Source organism: Choloepus didactylus, chromosome 10 (genome assembly GCF_015220235.1).
Source record: "Choloepus didactylus isolate mChoDid1 chromosome 10, mChoDid1.pri, whole genome shotgun sequence".
NCBI lineage: Eukaryota > Metazoa > Chordata > Mammalia > Pilosa > Megalonychidae > Choloepus > Choloepus didactylus.
This window is the reverse complement of record NC_051316.1, coordinates 129,784,908-129,794,135: the sequence shown is the minus strand read 5'-3', so window position 1 is coordinate 129,794,135 and position 9,228 is coordinate 129,784,908. Positions and strand designations below refer to the sequence as shown.

Sequence of the window (9,228 nt, the reverse complement as noted above, 5' to 3'; positions counted from 1 at the left end):
TGAATGGGCGGTGTAACTTTATTCAACAGCCTCATTACAGAAACAACCGGAATGCACAAGGCAGCAATTTGGGAAGGGCCGCCTGCCCACCTGCTGCAAGGACAGGCACCCCTCGGCCTGCTAGGCTCCACAGGTGGGCACCTAGGGCTCGGCCTAGGCAGTGGGTGCAGCTCTGAGGGCGGTAGTGGGCACGGCCAGAGCTGAGCCCATTTTAGACCCCGTGCTTGGGTGGCAGCTTCCTCCCTGCCAACTGCTGGTGGGGATTAAACCTGCCTCAGAAACTTCCTTTCACCTGTCTGAGACTGTGGAGAGAGATGGTAACCCAGGGGATGGGCCACTGGAAACGGCCGGGGGGACTATTTCCCTAACAGTCCTGGGTGGGCTGGTCCAGGGCCCAGGCCGAGATTTCCAAGGGGCCACAGCACTCCAGGGACCGTCTGGAGGGGGAACGGGTACCAACGAGGGGTGCCTTGGGTGGCTCAGGTGTGCTCTATGGGGCCAGGGCCGCCGGCGTGGGGGTGGGCAGGGGCTGCAGCTGGCAGGGGGCCGGAGCCTGGCTCCGGGGAGGCCAGCAGAGGGGCCGAGAGGCCATCAATGGAGTCCGTGTCGAGGTCTGGCCTCCAGTAAGCTTCGCACAGAGGCAGGTCATTAGCTTCGCAAAGACTTGAGCTTTTCCACCACCAGAAACCCCAGGGAGAGACAGGAGCAGGCAGAGGCGGAAGCCAGGGGAGTGGGAGAAAGCAAGAGAGAAGCAGTTAAGAAAATACAGAGGAGACCCACACACCAGCCCCTGCCTCTCCTTCCCCCGCTCTGGGCTGGCCTCCCCGCCGTCAGCAGGGCCGTCCCTCGGCCTGGGTGAGCCCTGGGCAGAGCTGGCTCCCAACCGGCCCCTCACACCAGCAGGTGTCTGTCCTGCCAAACTCCCACATGGCCCCGTCCCAGGCCCCTGCTGGACCCCCTCCCAGCCCAGAGGCTCGAGCTGCCCTCCCCAGTCACTATGCTTTCCAAGGAGCTCTGTGGCAGGCCATGTCTCATTTCTGGGCCTGGCCCAGCCTGGGACTCGGCCTGAACGGGTAACAGTTAGGAACACAGGCCGAGTCCTACCCCAGCCCCGCACTGCTGTGTGGCCTCGAGCAGTCCCTCCACTCTCAGGACCTCGGCAGGATCCACAGGAAGTGGCCTTGTCACAGTCACCCAGGAGCATCCACTTGGTCCTGGCACTCTCCTGTGGTGCCAGTCCCCTGGCTTTTCCTGCATCCGCCCTCACTCGGCCCTGAGTACTCAATCCCGTAAAGCATCCTCAGCACAGAGTGGCCTCCTGAGGACAGTGGAGGGGAGAGGACAAGCCAAAAGGGCAGACAGTGAGTGGAAAGGTGGGTGAGAGAGAGTGGGGCTGAGCATGGAGGGCAGCAGGCAGCTCAGGTGGGGAGAGAGAGCTGGAGAAGTGGGCAGTTTGGGTGCACAAACCTTTATTCATGGGGACAGAGGGCGGGCAATGAACCTGGCCAGCCCCCACCCTCGGCAGACTGACTTGACCAGCCCCCAACAATGTAAAAGGTGTCTGCAGGTGATGAATCCAAACTGCTCGGCCCCAGGGGCCCCAGGTGGGGGCTGGGCTCCCTCGGCCTCCTAAGGCACCCAGGGACTGCATTTTGGGAGGGGACACCTGGCTGGCCCAGGAACACCTCTGGGTGAGCCTCAGAGACTGAGGGGGGTCTCGGCCCAGGAGGCGGGGCTCAGTCCAGAGGCACCCGGTGGAGCACATGCTGGGGGCGTGGAAGGGGCCACCTCCCGGAAGGGCCTGAACACTCCAGGACCCGCACTCGTCTCTGATGCCTGGTACAGAGGAGGTGCTCATGATGCAGGCCAAGCCTGGGCATATCGGGGGCCAAGGCCAACTCCAGAACCCTCTGGAAAACTCTAGAACCACTCCAGCTGGGCAGCCACGCTGTGCTGCTTCCCATGGTAGGGACCATGAGGAACGGCAGTGAGTCCACAGTGGGGAGACCCGCCCACAGTCCTCAGGTCACAGAACATGCCAGCCCCGGGAACCCATGGCTCCCAGGCCTCCCCTGGGACAGAAACAAGCCTCTCCAATTTATCTCCCAGAAGGAAGCAAAATTTGTTGGGGTGAGGGACTGGCACAGGCATGGCCTTTGTGTCTGCTGGACCCAAGCTAAGAGAGGGGAGGGGCAAGGCCTTCCCCACCCCCAGCCTCAGTTTACCCTTATGTAAAAACCTGGTTTCTCAGAGCCCTTCCAGCTCAAACGGTCAGTTTGGGATCCCAAGAGGCCCCCATGGCTGGGATGACGAGCCCTGCCCTCCTGCTGTATCCCGGTGCTGGCACTGGGCTGGCACACAGGAGAGCTCTGCAAACAAGGCTGACGTGAACAGAAGCTGGCGGTCCTGGCACCTTGGGTCTGGCTGGCGAGGCCATTCTCCGTTAGGATTCTTCCTCCTCCCTCCCAGGCCTGTCCCTACCCCACACTGTGGGGTTTTCGGTGACCTCCATATGGAATTGCAGCCCTGGGCTTAGCCTGGCCCTGGTGGCCGAGAAGAGCTAGATCAGCCTCTGCTGACTGTTTTAAGTGTTGACTGAGAAGCTGAAAGGAGCAGCCCAGGCCCAAAGAGCCCTGCCTGATGAGGAAGGCTCTAGAAAGAGGTGGCCCAGCACTGGCCAGGCGTGCTGGCCCCTCCCACTGCTGGGTGACAGCAGGCAGCCGCCCTCCCCTCTCCACTGCCCACAGGGACGGCCAGCTGAGTGGCCCCCGCCTGAGGTTCCACGATTCTCATCACGCTGCCTGGCGGGAGAGGCCTGGGCCCGGTCAATGGCCGTGAGTTATCTGTCAGTCCAACGCTCTGACCGGAAGCTCTGCTCTGAAGTGTGGGCAGCGGCTCTGATGCAGGACCAGGAAGCGTTTGGAAATGTGGAAGGCGCTTCAGGCCGCCTCGGGGGGCCAGGTGCAGGTGTGCAGGCGCCCTTGGCGGGGCCGGCCCTATCTGTACCTGGACGAGTAGTAGTCCTCCTCCAGCTCGTAGAGGTCAATGGCGACCTCGTCCCGCAGCGCCACCAGCTTCCGGTCGCACTCCTCCCGCAGGGCCCGCAGCTGCTGGGTGCGCTGGTCAATGGCGTCGTTCACGGACGGGAAGTCATTGAGGATCAGGAACTGCTTGAGGTCGGAGACGAGCTTCATCAGGGACTCACCGGCTCGGACCTGCAGCGGCCAGAACCAGAGCAGCTGGGGTCAGGGAAGGGAAGGGCCAGCGGTGCTGTCCCCACGGGTCTGACGCCTGCAAGCAACATCCCCGCTCAGAGCCTCAATTTCCTCATCTGCATATAGGATGCGAGGGCTTACCCACGTAGGAAAGTTTGTGAGCTCTGGATGGGCCCCCAGGTGGGGATTTATCCCCAGTCCCATTCTTGAAAGCTGCCAAGGGCTGAAACCACAGCATCATCACATTTCCCCTCTGCTGCTCGTCCCAGTGAAAGGGAGACCAGATAAGGCATCCCACCCGCCACCCAGGGAGACCCCAAATGCTCCTGCTGCCAGCCGGCCCCCTCCACCCGGTGACTCACGATGTTGGCGGCTCGCACGTGCATCTCGTAGTTGTCCTGCTCACCCTGAGTGGCCCGGGACACCTGGGTCTCATCCTCAATCTACAGGGCAGATGAGAAGGCCAGAATCAGGACGGCTGACCCTGGCCCCCAGTGGTCCAGCCACATGCACACACCTGTCCACACCCGGTTGGTCTGCACGTATCTACCAACTGGAACATTCCGTCAGCCAGACCATGGAAAAGTTCAGTTCTGCCCTCCACTGTTCTACTGGGAAGAGGTAAGACGCGACCCATTCAGGACGAATGGGTGCTCGCTGCTGTGCTGGGGCGGGGACGGGGTCTCGTCCGGGGTCAAGTTATTTTGGGTGGGGAGCCCTGTTGAGCAGGGCCTTGGAGCTGGGTGAGATAGGCGCTGGTAAGCTGTGCTGGGTGGGTGAGTAAAGGGACGGTGTACTTTCTTAAGCAGCCACTTACTGAGCGTTCCTGGGCACACACCCTTGAAGTGCGTGCTCCAGGGGCCTCACCTGACATATGGGAGCCAGGGATCCACCCCACTGCACCTCAGACAGGATCTGCCTGGCGAGGGTGTGGGCAGGGCGGGGTCAGGGCCGCTGTGGCCTCACCCTCCAGCAGGCTCTTTACCCCCAGTGGTTAAGTGTGGGCTCAGGAGCCAGACTGCCTGGGTTCAAATCCTGGCTCTGCTGTTTATTAGCTGAGTTATTAACCAACTCCCCTGTGCCTCGGTTTCCCCACCTGAATGGCACCTGCCTTGTGAAGTTCTCATGAAAACTAAACGATATGGCCCAAATCTGTCTCACAACCTGCCTGACGCACAATCAGCATGCAATGACTGCTAGACTGACCCCTGACTGCTCCACTCATCCGGAGTGACCCTCTCATGTCCTTTCTCTCCTCAGTCGCACTCCCAAGAGCTAGAGTTTATGGGATGCCTGCTCTGTGCCAGGCCTGGGGTAACGGCTTTCTCTAAACCCAGTCAATTTTCACAAAGAGGCACTTAATCCATTCCCCATTTGATGAGCAAATGGAGGTACTGAGGAATCAAGCAACCAGTCCAAACCCACACAGCTACTAAGTGCTGCTGGATTTTGAGCCCCGGCAATCAGACTGTCAAGTCTCCCACCTCCCCAGTTGCCTTACTGGGACTTGTAATTACCTGGCTTATATATTTATCTGTTGTCCTGTTTGTTATTGTCAACCCCCCTGCCACCTCCTGCCCCCAAGTGCCATCTACCTGATAACACCTGCTGCACCCACCCCCCACTGCCGGCCATAGATGTGACACCGTTCACCAGAGGAAGCCACTCAGCTCGCCATTCCGTGGCCTCTCTAGACCCTGCTCTGTCCCTTGGTCTCCACGGCCAGGCTGCCCACCTTGGCCGTCTTGATGATCTCGGTGAAATTATCCATGATGGACTTGATGTCATCCTTGAGCCGCTTGTTGTAAGACTGCAGCAGCGTCTCCTTGCTCTGTGGCAGGGCTCTCTGCTGGGCCATGGTGGAGCCTGGGGGGCTGTGGGGGAGCAGAGGCCTGGATGCCACCTGTCAGCACCTGGGACCCAGCGTGGAGGACAAAAGTCTGAGTGTGAGCCGAGCACAGCTCCCAGCCAACCTCTCCACGCCCCCACCCCGACAGAATGTGCGCTTTCTGGAGATTCCTCTTCTGCCCACTAAACTGGTTCCATCGGCAGGTACCGCTGGGTCCGGGGCCTTTTCTCTCCCGCACCCTCTCCCTGGGCAAGCTCACCAAACCCACAGAACCCTGCCCGGGGCTTCAGCCGGCCTCCGAGTCCTGTCCCACATCCAGCTCTAGGCCTTGCGGCTGCACGTCCCTCAGGGCCCTGGCACTCGGAGGCCTGGAGGGGGCTCCCCACCTCCGCCCGCCCCGCCCGTCTCCATCCCAGCACCCAGTCCTTCCGCCGCTCTCCCCGGACACCTTCTGAATCCACCCTTTTCCCCCACGCCAACACCCTCCCGCCTCCCTCCCCGCCTCGTCTCCACGGGCAGCCGAATGTCCTAACAGTGACTTCCACCCCCTGCGGGAGCCGGTGCCCGCCGCCGCCGCCGCAAGAAGGGCCCGGGGTCCCGAGAGGGGGACGGGCGCGAGTGGCCAACACAGTGCACCCCCGTCCCGGGAAGTTCCGTCTACACCGCCCGGCGGCGCCAAAGCCTGAAGCCCACCGCGCAGTCCTCACCTGCGGCTCTCGGCGACCCCGCGGCCCGGCCTCCCCGGCGGGACCGTCCGTCTCCTGCGAAGCTGCTCCAGGCGCCACTCGCGACGGGCGCGCCTGCGCAAAGCGTCTGTCTCGTTAAATCCGAAGTCTCGCGCATCCGCAGTTCTCGCGATCTCCGAGGTCGCGTACATATTACCCAGAATACCCTTCCGTTTCTCTCTCGCCCCGCCGCTCAAAATGGTGAGTGATCCTTTTTTCTGCGGTCGGGCTCGGGCTCCATCCGCTACCATCCTCGTCGGGGCCCGGTGCCAGGCGATCCCTGCGGGGCCTGGCGTGTAGGCATCGGGAAGCGGGGTGCGGCGGTCCCTGTGCGGCCGCGTCGGCGGGGAGGGAAGCCGGGGGACCGCCGCGCCGCAATGCGGGGCTCGCCGCGGGCGGGGCTCCGAGGCCGCCCTTGTTGAACCGGGGTCTGGGGGCGCGCCAGCGGTCCCAGGGTGCAGAGGGCGCCGCGAGCCCTCCGGAGCGTCAAGAGCCGTGTCGCCCGGTCCCGGGCGGTGCTCTGGGCGGGTGTCTGCTCGTGCAGATGATGTGGAAGAATATTTGCTATCTGAGGCGCGGTGCGGACGCCCTTAACCACCAAGATCGCTGATGCACGAGCGGGCGTGGGGGCCCGACACGCGGCCCTGCGTTTCTTTGAACCTGGGTGCAAACCTTGGCTGGAAGGGCCGGTCCCTGCCCCACCGTCTCTCTCCAAAGAGAAGCTAGCAGAGGAGGAGGGGAGATGGCGGCTCTAACTGGGTTTTCCTTTTGCTCAGCCGAAAGGAAAGAAGGCGAAGGGGAAGAAGGTGGCCCCGGCCCCTGCTGTTGTGAAGAAGCAGGAGGCCAAGAAGGTGGTAAATCCTCTGTTTGAGAAAAGGCCCAAGAACTTTGGCATTGGTGAGTAAGAAAAGGGGGGTGGTGACAGCTCCTTTGTGCTTCCTGAAGAAGATGGTAGTTTACGGTCAGGTTACATCAAATGTTTATCAGCAGTAGGTTGTAGTTTTGGTGCCGACTCCTGGATTTGAGTTCTTGTCCTACCACTTTTTGGCTGTAAACTGCCCTCTGTCCCTTGGAATTAGCAGTTGTGTGACATCTTTTGTGGGGTTACTGCGAATTCTAGTGTCTGAGCACTGGTCTTAGGCATTTCACTTGGCCATTGAGGAGTAACTGCCTCTTGGCAGAGGCACTTCAAATGCAATCCTTATGGCATTGAACCAGGAAAGGGTTCCCTGGGCTCCCCTGTGGTCTAAGGGGTCTGTGCAGAGGATGGAAAACATTTGCCGTCTGAACCGTGGTGATGGTTCTTTAAACCACCGAGATCGCTGATGCGCACCCCACCTGTCTGAGTGGCCCCAACATGAGTTTGAGCCTTGCTCACTGTGTTGCTCTTTACTTTTCAGGACAGGACATCCAGCCCAAAAGGGACCTCACCCGCTTTGTTAAATGGCCCCGCTACATCCGGCTGCAGCGGCAAAGGGCCATCCTGTACAAGCGGCTGAAAGTGCCCCCCGCCATCAACCAGTTCACCCAGGCCTTGGACCGCCAGACAGGTGAGATGCTGCGGCACGAGCCAGCACTGGGGAAGGAAAGGTTTTCCGGGCAGGGGCATGGTGTAACTCTGACAGTGTTACATCTGAGGCCTTTAGCAGATGAGTGTTAAGATCTAGGCTTCCTTGTCTAGTTTCCAGAACTTAAGATGGCTTCATACATGGCCTTGTGATGGTTGAATGGCAACTGTCATTATTACATACTCACCAGGACAGTGACCTGGCATTTAGATTGAGTGATTGATAAGGGTTAGAATTTCAGTTGCAAACCTAAGCTGAAAGGTGTTTTTTCAGCTACTCAGCTGCTTAAGCTGGCCCACAAGTACAGACCAGAGACAAAGCATGAGAAGAAGCAGAGGCTGTTGGCCAGGGCTGAGAAGAAAGCTGCTGGCAAAGGGGATGTCCCCACCAAGAGGCCACCCGTGCTCCGAGCAGGTGAGTGAGCCCCTCCTAGAGCGGGTGCTGATGGGGCCAGCTGTTGTCAATGATGTGTGAATTTCTTCACCTGAAATTACTGTGAAGGGTAAAACCGGAGCTTTTTAACACTGAGCCACAGCTGAGCGACCATAGAGCTGCTCTGTGACCTGAGCAGCCCTTTGTGCTCACACGAAAGGCATGGGTTCTGTGTTCCAGGGGTGAACACTGTCACCACCTTGGTGGAAAACAAGAAGGCCCAGCTGGTGGTGATTGCACATGACGTGGACCCCATCGAGGTACGTTTCTGGCTTGTCCTTAAGCACTGGTGGCTAAACCTGGTTTAGTCCTAATGTTGGTACTACAGGAGGAATAGAGCAGACCTAACACAGAGGCCAAAGCTGGCTCACCGTGCGTGCCAGTTTTTTGTTTCCGTACAGTCCCAACAGGGACCCAACTATGCTTTTGCAATGATGTGAATCTATTACTGAATGAAACCTTGAAGTGCAAATCCATGAGCTTTTTAACCCTGAGCAATTGCAACCAAATTACCCTTTTAAGTTCTTGCTTCTGGTCAAAACGTACTCCAGAGATGATGCTGTTTTCCAGCTGGTGGTCTTCCTGCCTGCCTTGTGTCGCAAAATGGGGGTCCCCTACTGCATCATCAAGGGGAAGGCCAGGCTGGGGCGCCTCGTCCACAGAAAGACCTGCACCACCGTCGCCTTCACACAGGTCAACCCGTAAGTAGGCGGGTCAGGGCCTCCCAGGAATCGGGGCGGGAAGGGGCCCCAGCGCCCATTCTTTGAGGGATTTAAAAACCAATGTTCTTGCTCAAGAAGTACAGTTAATCTGAACCTTCGCCAGTGATGGTTAAGAATTTCTTCACCTGAAGAAAACATGTGGTCATATTTTATCTGAGGCAGAAGGGTTGTGTTTGCTAAAAATTAAAGCGTTCATGCTTTCTGCAAGAGTAGTTGAGAGACAAAGCCCTAAGCTACGCTTTTTTCTTTGGTAGGGAAGACAAAGGAGCACTAGCTAAGCTGGTGGAAGCTATTAGGACCAATTACAACGACAGATACGATGAGGTAAGCACTTTTCACTGAAGGATAGCTTCACTAGCATGCTTCCAAAAATGGCAGGCCACGCTAACTCACTTCTTTTTGTTTCAGATCCGCCGTCACTGGGGAGGCAATGTCCTGGGTCCAAAATCTGTGGCTCGCATTGCCAAGTTGGAGAAGGCAAAGGCTAAAGAACTTGCCACTAAACTAGGTTAAATGTACACAGTTGACTTTTCTGTACATAAAAATAAAAGGTCTCCTTCAACCAGTATCTATTTGGTTTTCTGGGTTGAAGGCAAGAGGCACGCTTGTGGGGTGGTGGCAGGAGCATTTGCAAGCCAGAAGCGTTTCCAGTTACACCCTCTATAAGGGTAAGAATTGTGTGAAACTTAGGTTTATCAGATAACTAAATTTGCTTGG

At 58.6% G+C, this 9,228-nt stretch overlaps 2 protein-coding genes and 5 non-coding genes across 7 annotated transcripts; 6 read left to right on the top strand and 1 right to left on the bottom strand.

Annotated features, from left to right (window-relative positions):
* Positions 1 to 5,869, bottom strand: MED22 (mediator complex subunit 22). The gene is made up of 5 exons (XM_037797401.1): positions 5,772 to 5,869; positions 4,951 to 5,128; positions 3,578 to 3,658; positions 3,007 to 3,215; positions 1 to 669 (listed from the first exon to the last, which is right to left on the bottom strand). Exons 2-5 carry the CDS (start codon positions 5,071 to 5,073, stop codon positions 480 to 482), a joined length of 603 nt encoding a protein of 200 aa, XP_037653329.1. The 5' UTR covers positions 5,074 to 5,128; positions 5,772 to 5,869; the 3' UTR covers positions 1 to 479.
* RPL7A (ribosomal protein L7a) lies at positions 5,830 to 9,079 on the top strand. Its single transcript, XM_037797404.1, has 8 exons — positions 5,830 to 5,990; positions 6,566 to 6,686; positions 7,190 to 7,339; positions 7,631 to 7,771; positions 7,970 to 8,049; positions 8,360 to 8,490; positions 8,766 to 8,835; positions 8,920 to 9,079. Exons 1-8 carry the CDS (start codon positions 5,988 to 5,990, stop codon positions 9,022 to 9,024), a joined length of 801 nt encoding a protein of 266 aa, XP_037653332.1. The 5' UTR covers positions 5,830 to 5,987; the 3' UTR covers positions 9,025 to 9,079.
* Positions 6,329 to 6,403, top strand: LOC119505790. Its single transcript, XR_005210830.1, has one exon. It is a non-coding gene; the product is annotated as a small nucleolar RNA SNORD24 (small nucleolar RNA).
* LOC119505791 lies at positions 7,048 to 7,119 on the top strand. The gene has a single exon (XR_005210831.1). It is a non-coding gene; the product is annotated as a small nucleolar RNA SNORD24 (small nucleolar RNA).
* Positions 7,816 to 7,890, top strand: LOC119505854. The gene has a single exon (XR_005210888.1). It is a non-coding gene; the product is annotated as a small nucleolar RNA SNORD36 (small nucleolar RNA).
* On the top strand, positions 8,216 to 8,288 carry LOC119505853. The gene has a single exon (XR_005210887.1). It is a non-coding gene; the product is annotated as a small nucleolar RNA SNORD36 (small nucleolar RNA).
* Positions 8,609 to 8,673, top strand: LOC119505787. The gene has a single exon (XR_005210827.1). It is a non-coding gene; the product is annotated as a small nucleolar RNA SNORD36 (small nucleolar RNA).
* Positions 9,080 to 9,228: the final 149 nt, after the last annotated feature.